The 23,591-nt window shown below is 34.5% G+C and overlaps 4 protein-coding genes across 5 annotated transcripts; 1 reads left to right on the top strand and 3 right to left on the bottom strand.

The window, feature by feature from the left end:
• Positions 1–492: 492 nt before the first annotated feature.
• LOC130711540 (purple acid phosphatase 7-like) lies at positions 493–5,441 on the bottom strand. Its single transcript, XM_057561214.1, has 7 exons — positions 5,163–5,441; positions 2,309–2,465; positions 2,089–2,196; positions 1,794–1,921; positions 1,541–1,669; positions 986–1,053; positions 493–888 (listed from the first exon to the last, which is right to left on the bottom strand). Exons 1-7 carry the CDS (start codon positions 5,373–5,375, stop codon positions 648–650), a joined length of 1,044 nt encoding a protein of 347 aa, XP_057417197.1. The 5' UTR covers positions 5,376–5,441; the 3' UTR covers positions 493–647.
• Positions 5,442–7,616: 2,175 nt separating this feature from the next.
• Positions 7,617–10,109, bottom strand: LOC130714265 (heterodimeric geranylgeranyl pyrophosphate synthase small subunit, chloroplastic). 2 transcript variants are annotated; one of them, XM_057564165.1, is made up of 3 exons: positions 9,932–10,109; positions 9,149–9,517; positions 7,617–8,534 (listed from the first exon to the last, which is right to left on the bottom strand). In XM_057564165.1, the coding sequence occupies exons 2-3, from the start codon at positions 9,509–9,511 to the stop codon at positions 7,869–7,871; spliced, it is 1,029 nt and encodes a 342-aa protein (XP_057420148.1). In that variant the 5' UTR covers positions 9,512–9,517; positions 9,932–10,109; the 3' UTR covers positions 7,617–7,868. The 2 variants fall into 2 exon arrangements, with proteins under 2 accessions (XP_057420148.1, XP_057420147.1); XM_057564164.1 differs by having other exon boundaries at positions 9,149–9,511.
• Positions 10,110–12,443: 2,334 nt separating this feature from the next.
• Positions 12,444–18,093, top strand: LOC130714366 (purple acid phosphatase 8-like). Its single transcript, XM_057564263.1, has 7 exons — positions 12,444–12,675; positions 13,139–13,295; positions 13,424–13,531; positions 14,847–14,974; positions 15,139–15,267; positions 17,477–17,544; positions 17,690–18,093. The coding sequence occupies exons 1-7, from the start codon at positions 12,505–12,507 to the stop codon at positions 17,901–17,903; spliced, it is 975 nt and encodes a 324-aa protein (XP_057420246.1). The 5' UTR covers positions 12,444–12,504; the 3' UTR covers positions 17,904–18,093.
• A 4,110-nt stretch (positions 18,094–22,203) lies between these two features.
• LOC130713342 (uncharacterized) lies at positions 22,204–23,403 on the bottom strand. The gene is made up of 2 exons (XM_057563114.1): positions 22,769–23,403; positions 22,204–22,654 (listed from the first exon to the last, which is right to left on the bottom strand). Exons 1-2 carry the CDS (start codon positions 23,401–23,403, stop codon positions 22,204–22,206), a joined length of 1,086 nt encoding a protein of 361 aa, XP_057419097.1.
• Between the last annotated feature and the right edge of the window lie 188 nt (positions 23,404–23,591).

Raw genomic sequence — 23,591 nt, 5'->3', positions numbered from 1 at the left:
CAAAGGTGCAACAAGGAGAGCTTGGGTTTGGCAATGGCAGCAAAAAAGGGTTGGGTGTGGTGGTTGGGGTGGGTTTCAGTTTTGCTGATTGCTGGCTAAAGAAGATGAAATTTGGGGTGGGTAGATAGTGGTGGTGCGTGGGTTTGGAGGTGTTGAGGTGGGTTGGGGTCTTGTTTCTGGAATCTGAATTTTTGGTGTGGTTATGGGTTTTCAATGGTGGGGGTTGAAGAGGGGAGGAAGGTTGCAGAGAGTGTTTTGTTTTATTTTTAGATTTAGGTTTTTATTTACATTAGAGATTTTATTAAGTTTTTTATTTTTTATTTATGCTTTAATATATGAGTTGGATTTAAAAAATTAAGTTTTAGGAAATTTTTCAATTAAAAAAAATTAAAATGCCACGTGGAAAAGCTGAGTAGGCTAAAATTGAAGCCACTTCAGCATCAGACACACTTTGTCCTTAATTGAATTAAAAAAATTTTCTTAGGGACTCAATTTGATGCGAAAATTTTCCAGGTCCTGGATTTGATTCCCTTTGTAATCTCAGGGGCCTTTGGACCTTTAAGCCTTTACAAATAGTACATTTCTAACTCCAAATTTTCAGCTGGAGTGATATCTATTTGAACTCTATAGTACATTTCAAACGCCGGTTATATGCTTGCTTTTAGCTCATTATCTTCAGGCTGCTGTGAAAGTTCTTTGGATATGCTCCACCTATGCAAAGCATTGCCATACACGTCGTAGAAAACGAAATTTGCACTGGTTTCTGTGATCTGCACGGACATGAATCCCTGTCCATCATGATACAGCTTCATTTCTTCAGGGTCCCATGGCTTGACATCGCCCCTCCATGCCTTTGATCCACCTCCACTTGTTAAGAAGTGAATTCCACTTCATTGTACATGCAAACCAAGGAAGCATGAGTTTCAGAACAGTGATAATGTTCATGCAATGATGCTACCCATTTACAAGTAAGATATATGCTTACCTCTTTTTGTCAATTATGTGCTCCAAGCAATGGTCATGTCCATTAATGTATAGATCAACATTGTTTGACTGGACCATTATTGAAGAAACTAGTTAGAAATAGTCAAACTTTCATGCAATGACTTCAACAATAATAACTTAATAAGGAGCTTGGAATTTTAATATGGTCTAAGCTAATTAATTAGTTCAATACTTAATTACACCTTGTGTACATAATAAGTACTAAGGAGGCATTTGATATTAGTTTGCAAGATTGATTCTGTAGTCAAAATCAATCTTGAGAGGAGCTTCCATAAGTAGCTTCTGGGTGTCAAAATTGATTCTGAAAAAAACGAAACTGATCCAAACATGCTATTAGATATACATGTTTGGAATGCCAATATTGCGGCAACATAGTTGTCATTACCAACATGCCATGTATGTTTTGAATCAATTTTTCAATAGTCATTCAAAACCATGAGAAATGTCTTAAACTTGAGTGATATAACGTATCAATAATCAATGTAGAATGACAAGGGACCGAATGCTCTTATTCATGAGAGTTAGATTCATTTACCTTTAAGATGGGAAGAAGTAGCTCATTAAGCTCCTGTGTATTACCATGATGCCCAGCACTTCGGATAGCATGATGACCAACCACTATCTTCCATTTTGCCTTGGATTGTGCCAAAGCTGAATCAACATCCTACAGAAAGATTTAAGAAGCAATGTGGTGATTTCAAAGTTGCAATTCATTATAAAAAGTTGAATATGTTGTTCTTGAATATTTTGTGAAAATTTGTACACAATATTTCTTCTTTGTCACCAACCTTCAAGAGTCTTGAAATGTAATCTTTGCGAGGAAGTACTCCTTCCCAATCGTAGGTATGCTCTCCAGGGTCTGCGAAGTACTCTTCTACAAATGGATTTGTGTCCACAAAGAAAAATTCCACATTTTCTGTACAATTAATCAAAGAAACACACCCAAAGATTTATATGAAATGTAAATACATATTTCAATTAACTAATTTTGTATTCAAAACATCTCATAATCAACATTTTATTTAGAGACATTATAGATTAAATACAACAAAAAATGCATAAAAAATTTAACAGGAATTATACCTCCATCAAGGATAAAAGATCTCAGGCAAACCCATCTGTTATCTTTTTGTCTTAGAGTGGGGCTTAATTGTGCCTCAGCATCACCTCTGTAGTCATGGTTACCCAAAACTGCCAAAGTAAAAGGGGAAATGATTAATGTTTTAACTAGCAAATTAATTTATAAAAATTTCATATAATTAATTAATCGTCTTTTAAGCATAATGAAATTTTATTAACTTACCACTATACCATCTCTTTTGCAGACTTGGGGCAGTGTAGATGTTGACAAATGACTCATAGAATGCTGGATCATCAACTCCTTTTAGGCCATCTTCGTAAAAATTATCACCGGTTGAGATCACAAAATCTATATTTAGCTTCTCCCCCACAATTCCCATCTAAAAAATAAACAACAAAAAAAAGTTACTCACTTAAATCCGACATTTCTATTTGAGCTAGAATAACTTCATATTCGTTACACTTGATAGTACTAATAGTGAGATTGATAAAGAAAAAAAATATTTAAAAAAAAAATACTTTAGCAATAACTAGTGTAATTAGTTTTTTTTTCATCATCATTTAATTGTATTTTGTTTTATTATTGAAAATATTTCTCACATTATACAATTATCACTAAAACTGATCATAATTTAGCTTTTAAATAATATGACAATATTTTATTAAATTACTATGATTTTAAATTGACAATAATACAATATACAATGATGTTTTTTGAACAGTTAATTACATAATTAATTACACAAGTGAGATTAAGTGGCTAGATGGAAACAATTTTGTGTTGTATCACATTGAAAAAGACCTATGTGGGATATGCTTATATCTACACCCTTATATCATTCCAAGTGATTGACATGTGTATTTCACTATAACTAGCTTTATTATGTTCATTTGGATTTTGGAATATGCGTGGGAATATATAGATGCTCCAAAAAATGAAAGTAGGATGGAATAAGTAATAAGGTGCTTGGCTCTCTATGGCTATGCCGTGCATAGGGGTGTACAAGATCCGGCCATACCCGCCAATCCGTCCCGGCCCAAGCCTTTAGGGCCGGGTTGAACCCGGCCCGATCATTAAAAGAGACCGGGTTCGGGTTTATCTTTGAGTTACCCGACTTCGTGTCGGGTCGGGTTCGGGTTGACACTCGGGTCACCCGACCCGTCCCACATATATATTTTATAAAATTTAATTTGTTATAATGATTCAAATGTGATACATGGTGCTCAAATTTATCTTACCATGTAGATGAAATTAAAATGTTTAACATTTACCTTATGAATTAAATAAACGTTGGTCAAACTATTGACACTTTCATGCTCTAACAAGAGAAAATCATGTGTGTGTATTATGCATATGTGAGACAAGTGAAGAAATGATCAAACAAAATGTAAACCTCTCACGTGCAATAGATTATGAAAGAATTGGATTCTTTCAAGTTATTTCTTCTAAAAAATAGTTCCAACTTATAACTCTTTTAGATTATCTTTAAATTTTACAATTAGTATCAAATAGTCTTAAACTTATTGTCCCTCGGGCCAACCCGATCCCGTCCTAAATTGGACCCGCATAATGTCGGGTTGCTTCGGGTATAGGGACGGGTTAGGGTCTATGAATTGACCCGATCAATATTTAGGGCCGGGTTAGGGTTAACTAAAACCCGTTCCAACCCGTCCCTTGTACACCCCTAGCCGTGCATGCTGGTTTAGAAAATAGTGGTCTCAAATAATACATGTCAATGTGAAATAAAAGCTTTAATGGATATTAAAATAATTTTTTGTAAGTTGCCTATATAATCCAGAATTAATTATGAGAAAAAAGAAAAGAAAAGGTGATATAAACCTGAATTATGATTTCATTCACTCTTTTTTGACATGATAAGTAATTGGACAGAGATAGAAAACTGTATTCCGTCTCTAAATATCTCATTCTCTATTTTTTTTATCTAGATACCAGCAGAATTTGAACCCAGAACTTGAGAAATTTTAATTTATCAAGTACCTTTTAGGCTATCCATACCCGTTCTCATTCTCTATTTAATTAATAATATTGTGCTATATTAACTAAAAATCACTCATGTATAATAATATTGTGCTATACCCGGAAAAATGCTATATAAATGTATGTGCGAGGCATATACTTGGAATATGCTAGCGAAGGTAGTGTACAGAAGTGCATAAAGAACCTCTTGTTACATCAGCAAAGAGGCATGTTGTGGACACAAACAAATTGCCCAATTAATAGAACAACTTAGGATCTATTTGGAAATTTACCCCATTTTAAAACCTACTGTCCTTCTGCAATTCTTCCAATGCACATAAACTAGAAGTGGGGAAATTTCGTCCTAGGTTATTACAAAAAAGTATTGCATACAGTTCGTCTTTTTGTTAATAAAAAAATTGTAAGGTTGAAACAAAGTGCATAAAAAAAATAAAAAATGGAGTATCTAGTTGTCATACTCCATTCTAATTGGTTGAGTTAAGTCATAAATAAATATTTACATAATTACCAAAATTGCAGGTCATTGCATATATATATGTAGAAATGTAATTTTTTTTAGGACAATATATTGAACTGTACTTGAAACTTGAAAAACCAAGTGCAGATGCTCTGTATAATATGTAGAGCACAATTTATAATATATTTAGCACAATATGTTTTCTGAGCACAGATATTTAACTCATTACTATCTCGCATCATTTATATCGGTCAGTAATTGCAACTTTAACCAAGCCTTTGGTGCGGTTAAAATTAAAATCTTTTAAATTTTTTAATGTTAAATTTCTTCTATTTCTTAAATTTAACCAAGAAATTTACTGAAAGCGTATTTTTCTACGTCTGATGAATGGTAGATGCTGGTTTTCCTAAAAACACGTACAAATTACTAGCTTCAAAGTACCAACCATTTAATGTGCAGTTTCTTGCAAACACAGATTATGCATTAACAAACAATATATAGTAAAACATTTCCTATAGGATTGTGATTAATCTTTCATGATCTATACGAGTACAAGATTGATGATTCTACATTGAAAAAATATATATATTAGAGAAGGGATTTAGGAAAAAATGAACTAACCTGATTTGCGACCAAAGATTGATTGTAGAATCCTTTTCTTCCCCAATCTCCAACGACCAAAAAGTTAAGAGGGTGCTCTGCTTTTACAGGGTGCGCTTTGAACCTTGGAAGCTCAGCATTAATGGAAGGGTTAACCAATAAGCACAACGCCATAGCGGTGAAGATCATAACAGGGGATAACAGCATGCGTTGGTAATTTGTACACGAAGCCATGGCTGAAAGCTCTCAAACAGAGACTTTTGAGAGAGAGAAGAGAAAAGAGAGTTTTTGTAACTCTTATAAGAAAGGTTGTATATATAGAAGCTACGTTAGTCATCATTTAATTTGTGTATTTATTATATGTTGAAAGTATTAATAGAATGTGAATATAAAAAAAAGTATTAATAGAATGTAGAATTGACTTTATTAATATATTTTGGACTGGATTTAAAATAATTAGTGAAATTTTTTGTTCCTATTTTTTTTGTTTAATTCTGATTTTTGGTGTTCTATAATTAATTTTAATATAAATAAATAAAGGAAATGAGTCTTAGAAATTAAGAATATATTTAACTTATATAAATAGTTAAATACTGACAACTTCGCCACGGAATTCTTTTCGTGCAAGATTGGTTATTAGTCCATCTGAGTTTTTTGTGAGAGATTCTTTCATACCATCTGTCAAACTCATATTCACAAGGAAGGTGTGGTATATGAGTTTTCAATGTAATATTAACTATTTAATTAATTTTTTTTGGTACAATAACTATTTAATTAATGTCAATGTCTAAGTTATTGGAGGTTTAAATTTACGTACAAAAAATTATAAATACATTTAATTATATCACTTAATTTTCGTTTTAAAATATTTTTAAATTCAAATTTAATTTTGACATGATAAATTGACGAAGTTTAATTGAACGATCATAATAATTAAACTCTTTTTTTTGGTACATCGGAAAGATAAATTGCACTCATCAAGGATTGATCCCTGAACCTCCCTCACCCAACCTACATGTCCTTTAACTCTTACCACTTGAACTATCATTCGAGGACAATAATTAAACTCTTTAAAGTTAGTAATTGATTAATTAAGATTTTGTTCCTTTGTTAAAAAAAAAGTGAATTTGAATTTTTAATTTATTTTGTTGAAAAACAAAACGAAATCATTTTCAGATTGTTCAGCAAGATGGGTTTCAACTTTGTATGTTTTTTTCTTTGAACTTAACTTTGTATGTTAAATACTAGTATTATTATACTACGGTTGATCAAGTCAGATATATATAAGCGCAAAAAGAAAACACCAATCAATAATAGAAATTAACTATATAAAATCATAAACTGAGGTTCACAACATCTATTACATGGAGCCTTAAGAGATGTTGCCTAGCTACTCATCTTAAACATAAAGAACAAGCAATAAAATCATAACCATAGCTAGCAACGTGAAAATATGTAAGAAGATAAACCAATTATATGTAGTCTCTGCCTAAGAACCCCAATGATCTTCAGCCACAGAACCCCGCAATATCATTCATCTCTGTCCAAGACCTTCTTTCTTTGTCTGTGCGAACTCCTCTCTTTTTTGTCAGGTTTTCCTTTAAATAATTTCCTTTAAGAGATTTCGAATAAGTAGGCTGCATAAGTCAACACACTCGTGGACCTTAAGGACCACAACTGTGCTTTGTGACAACTCTTGGACCGTGCTTCTTCCATGCAATGGGCATACTCTTTTATTCATTTATCCATGATCGGGCCAGAATTCACCACAACCATGCTCCTTCTCAATCAGTCACCATAGTCATGCCAACCTTCAAAACGACTTGTGCTCTTACCTTTTTCCAACACGTTAAACTTTTAGGTTCGTTTTCCATATTTTCTTCATCTTTTCCTCTTTTTTCACATGGAACCTACGTAGTGCACATTTGTCATTAAAACTATGAGTTTTATAAAGACAGAGAAACAATTGTGCGAATTCATACATAGGAAAACAACTACAAATTATACGCTCATCAAGCAATGCCATGAAAAAGTAGTAGCAACGGCGGCTTAGAAAGAGTGTGAGAGTTCTGAATGTGCTTAAAAGGACGCACAGGTGAAGAAACCATCAGTTGTTGCTAACATTTGGGCTGAAGAGATGGGCCAGAATGAATCCACATTAACATCGATCATAGCCAACACTAATTGGTCGGTAACTTTTGTGTCAGCCTCTAACCGCAGCTAATGGATGACAAGAGCTCGCAAGATTAGCCAATGCTTTTAGAGTCGGCCTCTACGCTAATGTTCAACAAGTCGTTGCTATTCGGTGTTAGTTTGGCCAATACTATCTTTGAGTCGAACAAAATGCTAAATCAACACTTTACTCCGTCGGTTTTGCATCGGTTTGGCCGACGCTAACGATTGTATTTTAGCCTCAACATTGGAGTTGATGCTAAATGTTGACCATTTAAATACCTACCTAATAAGTATCAAATATAATAAAAAAAACATAATATTAGTGATAAAAGGTCTTGGAATGTTAACTTGGAATCATAAATGGCATTTTATGATACATGCTATTACTATGTAGACATTTTTCTCTTCAGGTACCATGCTTCATCCTCATCCCTCTAGATCTGCAGTTACCTGTTCTAAATTATATAAGTTATTCTCTATGCAATACAATATTCGACTCCCAAGGATTCAAATCAAAAAAAGAAACATGAATGACTAAGAATCTGGAACCCATCACCCACTAGCTTCACCAACACTGAAACTTCTATCAAAAGCATAATCCACAAAACTGTAGAGAGGAAAGACTAGCTCCCCATACTTCTCAAATCCATCCAATTCTTCCTTAGCTTTATCTCTAAGCTCTTCAGCCATCTCTGTTGCTTTCTTGACACCATAAACCTTTACATAACTCTTCTCCTTGTTTTTCCTGTCATTACCTCCCTCAGGATTCTCTCTCGCTTCCAAAATATCATCCACAACTGAATACAATACTCCAACAGCTCTCCCGTACCTCCTCAGTCTCTCTATGTCATCATCTTCAGCACCAGCTAACAATCCTCCACACACAGCAGAACACTCCCCCATCTCACCAAACTTTTTTTCTTGTATAAATCCAACTGCATTGGGCCCCCCTTCAAGGTCCAGGAACTGCCCTGCAGCCATTCCAGTGGAGCCTACAGATCGAGCCATCTCAGCAATCACACGAAGGAGGTGGGGCTCAGGCACAAGGTCAGAGGGAGTATGGGAAACAATATGCTGAAATCCGAGGGGAAAGAGCGCATCACCCGCAAGAATTGCCATATCAACACCATAGATGGCGTGGTTTGAGGGCTGGCCACGGCGTGAGGGGGAGTCATCCATGCAAGGAAGATCATCATGTATCAATGAAGCCGCATGAACCTGCTTGCAACTAAAATATAAGTTCAGTGATTCATATTTATAACTATTTAAAATACTCAAACTCATTCAGTTTATTATCATTATCTTCTTTAACGAAGTACATGTCAGCATCATTACTTCATAAATCCCATTTTCGTGTCCCATAAGGAGTTCCAAACACAGATTCAAACAAAATTTTATGTTCAAGCACAATGCAAATGAAACTACTATTATAACCAAAGATTCTTAACAGATATTTAAAGGTCAGTTTAGGTATCATTTTATGCAGATACAGCAAGCTAAATATCAAATTCAAAACAGTTATTTACATGAGCAATAAACATTATAACAACTAAACATGCAGCAAATTTCATTCTAATAATAAAAATTGGAAAGAAAATGGAATTCCAAAGAAAAAGAAAGCCCACCCCCTTCACGGCAGGCAATTAGGAACAGATTTGTTTGATTGAGAGAAAACTCTCGTAGCTCTATAACATAAAGAACTAAATTTGTGACAGTGATAAACCAAACTCTCTCAAATATATTAAGTCTTAACATGAAAAATCAAACCTAGAAATTTTTACAATAGAATCAAAATGAAATAGCTCACAAGCAGGGTATAGAAAGAAGATTACCATTTCAAGGGCACAGGCAGTGGGGAAGGCAGCAAAGCGGCTGCCTCCAAAGAGCTCACAAGCAGATATGCACATAACAGGCGGGGCTCGCTTGGCACCTTTGGCAAGGACTGAATACCTCATTGCTTCATATATCTTAGGAGGAAACTTAACTAGAACAGCTTCATCCAGCTTCTGATTGATCTCCACCATCAGGGAAGCCCAATATGTCTTCAAATCAAAATGAGCAGCTTTAGCCCGAATGGAAACAGAGGAAGGAGAAGGAGCAGCCGTGGAGCATCGAATTGGAAAAACAATGTTTCGAGGCTTTCTGATGTGGCACATATATGAAGAGGGCAATGTTGCTATAGCAAAAGGAGCCATCTGCAACTACATATAAAAAACAGAAAAACACAGAGAAAGAAAACATGTTATCAAGTACATTCCGCATCACATCGCAAACTAAGTCGCTTAAACAAATCTAACATTATCCCTACCATTCTCAGCTATATAAGTAACTTGAATATCCTTTCAAGACATTTCATCAAACAATAAGTGGGCATGAAAAATTTATACCCAACTTTAGGCATTGGGTCATTCTAGTTTTCGACACACACAAACTCAGTTTAGAACATGAATTTACTGAATCTTAAACCTGCAAAATAACAAAAACTAACAGAGTACAGTCCCTATGATTAACAATTCCGAATTTCAATGAGAAAGTAAATTGAAACAAGATCAAGTCGGTGTAAGCTGAGTTCGATTGTGAAAATCAGAGAAAGAGATAGAGTTGAGATGCATTACCGATATGGTGGAAATAGGGGAAAGTGGTGAGTGAGGTTTGGGTTTCAATGGCGTGGTGATAAGCAGTGGTGTGGTATAGTGTGATGAGATCGCACAAAACAACAATGGTGGTTTTTACATGTGATAGGGTTAGAGCCGTAGAAGTAAGTGCCCCAACCTGTCCCTACCAAAATTAGGACTTAGGACAAATCTTAATACTCCATTGGTTGCTTTTAAATAAAGAACCAAACTAACATTCACTTTAAAAAATTTAGTTAATTTAGTTACTAGCTTTTAATGTATATATTAACTTTTCAAAATTACTGGTAATATACATTTCTTAATTTTTACGCATCATGAATGTCCGTGAGTGAAAAGAGAGAGAAAACTCAATTAAATGAGGGTATTTTTGTCAAAAAAATAATGAATTCACCACAAAATTCCAAGTTGGTTCTTATATAAAGAACTAAGATATACTTCCAACTTGATTCTTATAATAAGGAAGAGAGAGTATACAAAAAATTACACTTACAAGTCTCACATGAATAAACTTGCTTATCTAAAAAAAACTAGTAAAAAAACTTATCAACTCAGAAAGAATTCCTTGTTCTCTAAATTTTCCTAAAACTGGGCCATAAAGAGGTAATTAGGTGAGAGACTAAAATTATGATTTTTGTAAACATTAGGGGCTAAAGTTATAATTAAGCCTATTTCTTTTTTACTAAACCGCATCCACTACGACACCCAAACACACTCCTCCTGGACACACACCATTTTGAGCCCACGCTCTTCCAGCCCAAACAATCACTCTTATTAAGATGAACACAATTCTTGTAAGAGTAAGAGTAAGAGTAAGAGTAAGAGTGTAAGAATCGACAAAAAATAAGAGTAAGAGTGTAAGAGAAGTTAAACAAAACTTCAAACGAAGCAACAAGATTTTATATGCAATCCATGGTAGCAGACATGTTCTGTTCTGCCAATAACGTGAACAAGGAAGGATCGATATAAAGTCAAAATTGTAACATTTTTTTGATACATTGGAAAATGATAAAGTGAAAGAGGAAAAACTATAGAGTGCCTAACACATCCCTCAAGAGGATGATTTCTAGCTCAGGAGGAGGCGAGGTCAGCAAACAAACTTCAACATAACATTGAAGGGTTCATCTAATTTAGATAAGAAAAAAGATAGAGAAATATGAATAGCTTGAGAGAGGAAATAAATTCAGAATTTGCAGTAGTTGTATGATAATGTACATGCTTTAATTCACGAAAATTAAATTTAATTCAATCATGGGCATTCTTTATCTTATTTATCCATCACATAATTCATTCCATTCAGTGATTCGGATATAGCACACACCAAGTTCAGCAGAACTTCAAACTGGACCATCAAGGTGAAGTTGTGTTCAGAAAAAACAAAGCTTCATCATCTTCTTTTGGTTGGTTAGCCATATGAATCGGGTGAGGTAAGTACAGGGTTCAATCTCTAAAGGGCGCAATTTATCTTTTCGATGTAACAAAAAAATTAATTAAGAAACAAAAATATATGTGAATTAATGCCGTGGTTCCAACACTTCATCTTTTAAATAAGTGGTTGAGGGTTCAAATAAACTTTTATAAATGAAAAGCTCACAGCAACTAATGGCTTTTTTGGTGAATAGCAACTAATGGCTTTACCCACACGAAAAAACAATAATGGATTGTTCATGGAAAAAAATAAACTACATATATATTGAGAGAGAAGGAGGATAGGTTCAATTGAAATCATGTGTCAAACTTCTTCAATTATACCACTTAAATAATTATTATAGCACGTGACAATAATTAACTGATCCACTTAGAATGATTCTTAATTATCATTCACGACAAACCTTTCATACAACTTTTCAAAATTTATTCAGTATTGTATTAATAATGTGTTTTTTTGGTAACAAATGCTTAAAGAAAAAGAAAAACACATATAACTTTCACCTTTACCATATATGGATAAAAAAAATGAGTGTTATGAGATGTGATATAATAGGAAATGCATACAGAAATAGAAAAAAAAATATAAAAATGAGATGAAAAAATAAATAAAGTGTGTATAAATCATTACTCATATGTATTATTAACCCTAGATGTAGCGTGTTAGTTAACTGTCATTTTTTATAGAAAGGATAGAAATCAATCATTCTTCTTTAAAAAAGAATTTCAATGTTTGTTATGACTTGTAATTTTGTAAATGTACACATATTTGCATCTGAAAAGATGATACCTTATCTATATAGTAATCACGCATGATGTTCATTTCTACAATATTTTATGTTACCATGATTTCGTGTTTTATCTTTTCTATTGATTTATAAGATACAGAGTTGAACTCTTTTGAGAAGCATATACCAATGATAAGATTTATAATCTAGAAATGGACCCCATAGATCGAGTAGTTTTCGGTTCTCCAGTTGTACACATGGATGGATTATTGGCACTTGAAGCCTTAGTATAAAGAGGTCATAGTGTCTAGTTTCTCTCCAAATATATATATATATATATATATATATATATATCCACTACCCAAAGCTAGCTACCTTTCTTTCTCCCAACTCATCACCATGGGCCTGTTTGTTTTCTTTGCTACCATAACGCTTTGTTTGGTAGTTGATTCATCGGCAGTGCTTGAGCGGTTTGAAGAAGCACCTAAACCAGACGGGTCTTTGAGCTTCTTGGTGATTGGAGATTGGGGAAGAGGAGGGGCTTACAACCAATCTCAAGTTGCGGTTCAGGTAGGATATATATAATGCCTGTATACACGTGAATCTTGGTCATTTATATATACTTAAGTGTAAACTTAGAAAAACAGGTGTGTCATGTTGGTTGTTCACCTCATTTCTTAACCATGAGATCAAAAGTTCGATAATAGAGCACGTTTTTGTGACTAACCTTTAATCACTTAGTGCAAGTACCCGAATGAATTAGTCCGTGCTATTGACGGGTGAATATCATGATTGTTTTTAAAAAAATTCTAGCTATAGTTGACAAATCAGAGGCCACCACACGCACCTTCAACATTTTTTTTTTGAAAGGACCTTCAACATTACTCCCAACATTATAATTATAATTAATACGAAAGAAGCAAGGGGTTGGCTTGAATATTATCCTTTTATTATGCTGAAGTAAGGGGGCTTACTTAATTAATTGCATTTATTCTAGAAACTAAAATGAATTTAGTTTTTTTTTCCTTTCTAGATGGGTGTAATTGGAGAGCAATTGGACATCGATTTTGTGATTTCTACCGGTGATAATTTTTATGATGATGGTTTGAGAGGGATAGATGATGCAGCCTTTAACTACTCATTCACCAAAATCTACACTGCTCCCAGCTTGCAGAAGCCATGGTATAATGGTAAGAGTTCAAATCTAAAAGTAGAATCTTGACATGAATGCTTCTTATTTAAATTCTTCTAATGTGGATATATCTCATGTATTTTTAATTAAATTCTTTAATTAATTTTATGGTGATAATCTCTGCAGTTTTGGGCAACCACGATTATAGGGGTGATGTTGAGGCACAGCTGAGTCCTGTTCTCACAAATCTTGATAAGAGATGGGTTTGTTTGAGATCCTATGTTGTCAATGCAGGTTTTTGTTTTTTTTCCATTTTGCTTCGATCTATAAATTAAAGTGCTTAGGGCCCGTTTGGTAGTCAGGATAGGATATGATATGTGAACAGGATAGCAACATGATAGGATAAGAGCAGGATAAACTCTTATCATATCCTGTGTTTGAGGTGCACATGATAAAGACATGATATGATAAGGAAAAATGTATCAGATTTATATTTGAATAAAAAATAAATTTAAAATTGATCATTCTATTAAATTTAATTCCTTTAAATTTTCATGAATGCGTCTATATTTTAAAATAAATAAAATTATTTTAAATTTTATTAATTAGCCTATTTTATTATTTTGAAGATAGCCTATATTTCAAATAAAATTATGCAATTAACCAATTGGTTTTCACTTAGTTGTGACACGTGATAATTAACAATAAAAGTTAACTAAATTAAGAATATTATTATTTCAAAAGTACTTTATATTTTAACTATAAATTATTATACACGTAGATAAGTAGTTTTAAATAATAGGAGATGAAAATAAAAAATTAATCTATTACTATTTAAAAAATCAATATTTTTAATCAATGGTTTTCACTTAGTTGTGACACGTGATAAACAATAAAAATTAACTGAATTAAAAATATTATTATTTCAAAAATACTTTATATTTAAATTATTATATAAGTAGATAAATAATTTTTAAATAGTAGGAGATGAAAATATTAAATTAGTCTATTATTATTAATAAATTAATATTTGTAAGTGAGTAGTCTATTTTACTATTTATGAATAATAATTTTATTTATTTTTTATTTTAGTTAAATTAATATTTTATATTTATTAATTAATATTATTATAAATTACTATATAATATTAATATAAATTAATTTGGAGTTAGGATACTAAAATAAAATATATAACTGGTATCCTATCCTGTTCTATCCTAGCTCCCCCTCAGGACAACTTTTACCCATGATTGACAGGATAGGATATGAGACAGGATAATATTATCATATCCTGCTGGCGCAACAAACAACAGATAACACCATGATATGATTATTATCCTGTCTTATGCTATCCTGTCCTGGCCACCAAACGGGCCCTTAAAATATTAGATGTGCGGTCGTGTTTACATTGTGAAGACTAGCTTATTCATTGCTCTTTATGAAGGAAATTCTAAACCTAACTGTTTCATCGCATTATAGTGAAAACAATTAGGTTTAAGATTCCCTTTCATCCATAAAAACTCTGAACCTGCGGTCTTGATTTACAATGTGAAAATGATGCATAATTATTGATATATGTATTCTCACACACCATTTTAATTTGTTTCAGAAGTTGCAGAGTTTTTCTTTGTAGACACTACTCCATTTGTGGACAAATACTTTACTGAACCAGAAGACCATGTCTATGATTGGAGTGGCATAGGGCCTAGAGAACAATACATTTCCAACATCCTCGAGGTTTAGACACTAATCATTTAATTTATTGAAAAAGTAATGTAAAATTGAAGAATCTCTTAAAAAATAAAACAAGAATCACCAGAACATGGATATGTTGCCTAACCTTTATATTTTCATTGTTAATTGCTAATTAGTTAACTATTGAGCACATGAAATTTGAATAGGATGTGGATTTGGCTTTAAGAGAATCAAATGCAAAATGGAAGATTGTGGTGGGTCACCATGCAATTAGAAGTGCCGGGCACCACGGTGATACAAAAGAGCTTGTTAACCAGCTTCTCCCAAGTCTTGAGGTATATATACTACATGTTTTCAATAATTAAGTAGAAGTTTTATAATTTAAGATATATAATAGATATTTAATTTAGTACTATAAAATAAATAAAAATAGAAAATGATAAAAAGAAATACGGAATAACAAGTTTGAACAAAATTAACATTACTTATTTGTATATTCAAGTTTAAATTTAAGTCTAACTCAATTTATTCAATAAAATAAACCTAGATATGTAGAGAACCATCAAAAGTCAAATATAAATAATGCATAACTAATGTTTTTCCTACCCTAAGATTAACCATTGTAGGTAGAGGCTCGAAAATAACCATTTATATTTTATATCCACTATTTATCAATATATAGTTGGTTTGAGTGATGCATTTTAATTCATCCTTAAGTAATTTTTTGAGTTGTTCCTGAATGATAGTTCAAGTGGTAAGAGTTGAGTAATATATGAGTTACGTTAGGGAGGAGAAGGTTCAAAGTTTAATCCCCAGTGGATGCAATTTAACTTTTCGATGTGTTTTTTTTTTTTTGAGCTCGACTCTTGTGTACAGAAAAATTAAGTTCATTTTGGAAGATTTTTCCGACTAAAACATAAACGTTACTAATTCAAATAAGACTACCTATATTTGACTTAGATATATTTTTTTTTTTCAAATGACAAAAAAAGGAACATTTATCCTCTCAATTCAAATCTCTTTGAATGAATCTCTCTAAAGTCAAGATCCGAACCATTAATTTTAAATCCAACGATTTAAAAAAGTCATGGTTTAAATTAAACTCTAAGTTGTGATTTGAGACAATTGCTTAAGCGGCAAAATTGTGTGGACCGATGGATTTAAAATCAACGGTTCATATCTTGGATTCAGAGAGAAGTTTGGGTTGAGATGATCCAAATCCGACTTTTTTTTTTGGTCATTGAAAGTGGAATTGATTGATTAAAGGCCCAAAGGCCGAGCCCACAAACGGGAGAAACAGAGAAAGAGATGGGAAGAATATAACAAAAAAGCCAGCACTACAGGACAGCAGGAATCAAAAAACAAAGGCTGTCTACACCACTAAGAGATTCTAGAGGTGGTCCCCTTCTGTCATCGAAAAGCAAAATCACGTGAAGACACAGCAATGCTTTGAATATTGCTTTGAAGAGTTCAACCACTCTCACTAGTTTCCAAATACAATAATGGACAATGAAGGTTCCAGATGGTGAGGCTAAGCATACGGCAGGAGAAGATGGAACCAAGACATGAACCAGCTGAAAACCATCTTCTTCCTCACTTACACACTACTCTACAGGGGAGATGTGGAAAGCATCCGAGAGGTATCCTTTTAAAGACTCCAACTATCTCCAGATCATTGTTTAGAATCCATTAGTAGGATCAAGAGCTGGGGAAGCCATGTTTGATCACTGCTGCTTGAGCATCTTCTACAAGATCTCTTCTCAACTCCTGAGGGGGCCTAAACAACCAATCCTCCATCAAAAAACCCTGCATGCAGAGCTTAGCTACTAAGTGTGCTGATTGATTCCTTTCTCTGTTGGTCCAGACAAAGACACAGCGATGGAAATTTCTCTTCAGAGAGAAAATATCCTGTAAGATTGCACTAGCTTCCCCTATTAGTTCTTCTGAATTGCAAGCATCAATGAGAATTTGACTGTCTGATTCCAGGATTACTTCAGGACAATTCAAATTGTGGGCAAATCCGACTTAACATGCCACCAATGAAAAAAGAAAAATTAAGGGTTGTTATCATAAAAGGAAAAAAAAGGCTTAAGTAGCTAGGTGGTATTGGGTTCTTGGGTTGCCTAAAGGCCTGTTAGTAAAAATGAAAGTAGGAGAAAGACCGAATGGGCAGTGTTGGGATATTGGGTTGCCTAAAGGCCCGTTAAGATATTGGGTTGCCTAAAGGCCCGTTAACATGAATATAATCAAATTGTTGGTTTTTTTTTTCTTGATTTGGGTGAACATCTATGCCTATATCTCATTACGGCCAAAAAACAAAAAGGCATTTGGTACATTTTAATATTTTGTGGTGCCTTATGGAGGTAAACTTTTATTAATATGGTTTCTTTTTATTTAGATGCTATATATGCCATTTCCGTAAAATTGTACCCGAGATATAAAATACCTGTATACAAGATATAATTTTTTTTTCTTTGGTTTTGGTGAAATTGTAAGACTATACTTAGCTACCATGAATTGCTGAAGTGTCTAATTGATTTTCAGGCAAACAACATTGACCTTTTCATAAATGGACACGATCACTGCCTACAGCACATAAGCAGTCTTGACAGGTTTGTTAATATTTAAAGTGGTGCATATTACTACTCACAAGTGAAAGAATCAGATCAGAGTCACGATTATATATACATTGAATCAAGTAAATTTTTTGTCAAAATTAAATATTGAATGTGTGCATTACATTTACATGAACTTCAGTGGAATTCAATTTTTGACAAGCGGTGGTGGGTCTAAGGCATGGAAGGGTGATGTGAAATGGTGGGTGCCCGAAGAGATGAAATTGTATCACGATGGTCAAGGATTCATGTCTGTGAAGATTACTCAAACTCAAGTTGAGATTGCATTCTATGATGTGTTTGGCAATGTTCTACACAAATGGAACACCTCCAAACAGCTGAGCTCAACCTTGTGAAGAAACAGATCAGGGTGCTGGAGAAGCAAAGAAAATTAAAAGCAATTGTGGTGTATTAATTATTATTATTAATTGGCTCATTTGGCTTATGATGATTTAATGCTATGCAACTGATAAGTGATGATTGAATACTGTATCTGTTGAGATAATTAATCACTATAGTTGTTCAACTCACTTTTCATTTGTACTAGTGCATTTGTATATTGATGATTTTGGGAGTATGTTATTTTGAAAAATTTTTTAAAAGAAAAGTTTATTGAATGTGTAAGGAGTCGAAATATAGATTTTTTCGACAATTGATTCAATACAACGTAAAGTAAAACGAATGCAACACAACGAAAAACAAAAAATGCAAAACCTACAACATACACAAAAACCGCAAAGATCGCAAACTAGTCAACACATACTCCTAGACTCTCCATAATTCTTCGGATGAGTAGTTCTGAGATGTTCCACACAAGCCTAAAGAGCCTCCTCGTCAATACTGGAAAACACAACTCCACAAAATCTCTTTGTCTCTAGCATGCCCCGCACCCTCTCAAAGATGCAATCAGGATTTTGCTTTGTAGACGGAAGCTCACGCTCTCAACATCTACAAGAGACTCTACCACACCCGACATGTCACTCTATCAAGATTTGAAGTACCTTCTTCTTCTTGGGCCGGCCTTTGCCTCTCCGGCCCCTGCCTCTTCGACTGAAACACCAAGAAGGTTCAGCCTCAACCAAACCCTTATCAGTAGCATTGACCTTCGTCCCCCGCCGATTGCTCCTCCCGAGACAACACATTGAAACAAGAGAATACAACGTCCAAAGAAACCGCAGAAGACACAACGCACTGACCAGGGGGGACGATAGGAACCACCGACTCACCATATAACCCATCGGCGTCAGACATGAAAGCACTGTCCGACTCTGTTTCGGGCGTATCAATATCACGCACAACGAAGTCAGAGCAAGAAACATCACCCTCATGCCCCACACTCGCAATGGAGGGAGTGTAATCCGGTGGCAGCCACAAAGCATGCATCTTCCTCTCAAAATTCCGAGCAATAAAACGAATCACTTTTGCATAATCTTCAGACTAATTCATCTCGTCTAAAATACACACTTTATCCTCCGTCCTAACAAATTTAAGAACCTCATCATCAACAAAGATATGACACGCAACGCCCGAACCATCTAGTATGCGAATGAAAGGAGTGCCACGACTCCCCTCCCGCGAAGACCCAAACGCTCCACCTGACGCACTCGCCGAACCTACAACACTGCCATAGCCAAACTCAACCGCAACTCTAACCACACCATCCAACCTTGAGTCAGTCGCCTTCTACAATTAATAATAGTACACTTTGATTACTGTAAATTAAATGTGTGAATTAAATTATGGATGATAGGTAATCCATGAATCTTTTCAATGTTCTTTAAGCAAGCAAGGGTAAATCTAAGCTCACTTGACCCCATCTTGTTGGAGTCTATTAGTGAATTGGAAATTGTAAGGACTTCAGGATAACTTTAAAGTCTCAGATGTGGATTTGTAATAAGGATTGATGTCCTTTTCTATTGATTATTTAACATTTCATTGGACCGCATGAAGAGCTTCCGGTCTCTTATCCTATTTTTCTAAAAGAAAACGTTGTTGATTAGAGCATCTGTAATGCTAGTTCTTATTTCTTAGTTCTAAGCACTATTCATGTGGACCCGTATTGCCACATGTGCTTAAGCAACTCTCAAGCAATTTTGCTCCAACCATGAGTTCTTAGTTCTTACCACTATTCATTTGGTCCCACCAACCACATTATTTATACTTTTTATTTTCATAAAGTAAAAAACAAAACTCATAAAGTAATAAAGTAATTTGGATGAGAGAGAAATAATTAATATTTTAAGCTAAGAACTCTAAAAGTAAAACTTCTTATATAAGAACTGAGTTCTTATTTTTAAGAACTAAGGCTATGTTTGGATTGACGGAACATAACGGAACGGAGCGGAATGAAATATAATGGAACGGAATGGAGCGGAACGGAATGAAATTAAAACTTCATTTCTTTGTTTGAGTATTTTATGATGGAACGGAAGAAAGTTACCACTACATTGTTTGGGTAATTAACGGAGCGGAATGAATAATGAAATTTTTATCCCTATATTGCCCTTGTTTTATATTGGAAGGGACAATAAACCTTTGCACAAACTAAATTGATTCTAGATTAATAAGCCCGTACTTAACGACATCATCCAGCAAATAGCTTTGAGCATGATTGCCAAGTTTAACAACTTTTGGAGTGGGATCAATTGAATTATCATGTTGCATCGAAAGAAAAAAAAATCAAATCACATTAATACTCAAAGTGTATGATAAAGATGCAAAATTGGATGTTAATTAGGGATTAACATCTCAGTGTAGACATCAATTTAAAATTAAATAATGAACTAGGAATTAGATGTAAAATTAACGCAACCAAAAACGCAGGAACAACCAATGAAGAAAATCGCAAGAAGAAGCAAGGAACAAGGGTGAATGATTCAGAGATGGCGCAGATTTTTTCTCATCTCCCACCAATTTTTTCCAACCTGAACGTGAATGCAGAAAATTACGTCACAACATGGAGGAGTTATGGAGGGAGGTTACAAGGGGTAAAATAGTATTTTTATAACTTAATTAGATTATCAGTTTTCCTTTCCATTCTTTTCCATCCAATTTTGGGGGGAGGAAATATGAAGGAAACCAGTGGAGCATGATGGAACTTGGACCATTACTTACCACTCCCTTCCATCCTATTTTAAATAAAACAAACAATGGAACTCACCCTCCTTCCACTCAACTCCTTCCCCCTCCCCCAATCCAAACAGACCCTAAGAGCTCCATGTCAGCACCTCCAATGGTAAAGTTCTTAGTTCTTAACTCAAAAATAAGAACTAAGAACCTTGCATTGGAGATGCTCTTAGAGAGAGATATAAGACGATACTAATCCTTTAAAATTATGGAATAATTACATCATCAAATTTTAAAGAGTAACTTAACATAATTTTTCAAAAAAAAAAGTGTAAAAAGTTTATTGATCGATTTTTTATCGCTTATGTGAGAAATTATTCTCATGAATGCCTGTCTTGAATTATTAAAACTAAATCTTTACTTTATCAATTGAGAAAAGATAAAAAAAACTAAATATTTTTAATATTGTTGAGAAACTAAAATAATATATATCAGCCTCACTATATGGACTGAAAGTGCATCTATAAAAGTGTGAAAAATGGGGGAAAATGATACTATAGCATAATAGGTTAACAATTAGAGAAACCTAGGTATACGTCTCCTGTGCCCAAAGCTATATAAGCCTATAACTAGCATTGAGTCATGATCCTGATCGCAAAGGACAATGGTATTTGCAGACTCTGTGGTCCAAACTTCTACTTTAGTTTGATTTATTGATGATTGGTTGTAGCATTATTTTTTTAATCTTAAAAGGTAATGATCAAGCAATAATTAATATATATATATATATATATATATATATATATATATCAAACATATGTAGGTCGACTAAGTTGAACTTGAATTTCTTAAGTATATGGTAGTGAATTTGATTCTTGAATTTATGTGTAAGGAAGTTTTTTAAGGGATTTTCACATTTGTGGGACGAATATTCCGAGTCACTAAATTATAAATACATCATTATTAAACATTTTTTACTGTTATTTCTTAATCACTCTAAAATCAACAATTATCAGCGCATTCTTTTTTTAACAATTACTAGTGTTTTTTTACCCGTGCGATGCACGGGGAATACATATGTCGTATTTTATACATGAATCAATACGTTGATTTTTTAAAATATAATAAACAAAGATGAAATATAAGAGTCTAAAATGCGATGTAAACGATTGATTAACTAATAAACAGATTGGTTAACGAAATCTGAAATTCTACAAAACATATAAGGGGACGGATTTATCGTATTTGATACATCAACGAATACGTTATTTTTTATACGTGAGTCAATACGTTGATTATTTAAAATATATTAAATAACGAATGAAATTGAAGTGTCTAATACGCTGAGCATAATGGCGGAAAAGTCTTAAATTGAATCACTTGTTTGAAACTCATGCGGCCGAATAAATAATAAACAAAGATGAAATAAAAGTGTCTGAAATGCGAAGCAAACGACTGATTAACTAATAAGAAGATTGGTCAACAAAAGCTCAAATTCTCCAAAACATATAAGGGGACAGTTTTTCGGTGTCTAATAAACAGTAGCCGAGTTACTCTGCAGTGAGCGCGATCACGCGCGTCAATTTTCGGTCACACGTTCTCAAAAACTTCTTTGTAGACAACATTGCGCGTGGAGGTCGAAACCACCCCTTGCTCATCCACAATGAGCACCTTCGGTCCTTTTCTAGACTTGACCCTTGAGAGAGCGACATACAGCTGTCCATGAGTAAACACAGGCCTCGGAAGGTACAAACCGACATGAGAAAGGGACTGGCCCTGACTCTTGTTTATAGTCATCGCGAAGCATAAAGTCACCGGAAACTGCCTTCGAGAGAACTTGAAGGGAAGACCAGAGTCAGAAGGCGTTAAGGTTATCCTCGGAATGTACTCAGTTTTACCCAGCCTGATTCCTGATAAAACAGTCGCAACAATTATATACTGAGTAAGATGGGTGACCCTCAACCGGGTCCCATCACACAGACCGCCCGCTTGGTCTATGTTTCGTAGAAGCATGATCGGAACCCCTTCTTTCAATATCAGTCTGTGGTTTGGAATTCCCGAGCACTAAACGTCGTTTAAAAACTCAGAGGTGAACCACTCCGCGTGAACCTCGGAATCCTAATCCGACCTACACGGGGTATCGTAGCTCAAGTACTCTCTCTCGACACCAGGAAGCTTTGACAGCATGTAGTTGTTGACCTGCTCGACGCACTCGAGTGTAGGGGCGAGAATCGCCCTTTCCTGGAAGTACCAATCGCTTTCCAAGTTCGGCACTAAGTCCGGATAAGCAAAATTGACCAACTCAAGAAGAGGATCGGGACCCTGTCCGATCAACAAATCCGACGGAATCTCAATCGTGGTATCATCCTCGTCGATGGTGTCAACCGTTCCGTCGCCCACCTTAAGAATCCACTCAGCGAACTCTCTTATCTCTGCAGCAGACGCTGAGGATGAGGCGCTCCGTAATCTCATGTTCACCGTCATTTTCATGACCTTGCAATATTTCCATAAGTATGACGAAGTTACGGCCGACCCCACAATATCAGCTCTGCTTCCCTTTGAAATAACCGGAAGAATTTGCCTGAAGTCCCCTCCCAGTACGACAACCTTACCCCCGAAAGGCCTGTCGTTGCCGTAATTTGCTCTTGTTTTCATAACGTCATTCAAAGACCTGACCAACGCTTCAAAGCAACGTTTGTTCATCATCGGCTCATCCCATAATAAGACTCGCCTTTTGGAGCAATTCAGCTTTAAGCGACCCGTGACGAAGGTTGCACATGGAGACTTCATTTATTGAGATGGGTATTGAGAATCTGGAATGGGCAGTTCTCCCTCTGGGCAACAGTAAAGAAGTTATCCCACTGGAGGCAACATTTCAAACAATTAAACCTTTAGATCGCACCGCGGCAGACAGTGTGTTCTACACAAAAGTTTTTCCGGTTCCTCCAAAACTTTTTTGAACATCGTTTAAAAACTCA

This window comes from Lotus japonicus, chromosome 4 (assembly GCF_012489685.1).
Source record: "Lotus japonicus ecotype B-129 chromosome 4, LjGifu_v1.2".
NCBI lineage: Eukaryota > Viridiplantae > Streptophyta > Magnoliopsida > Fabales > Fabaceae > Lotus > Lotus japonicus.
This window is presented reverse-complemented; position numbering and strand designations above follow the sequence as displayed.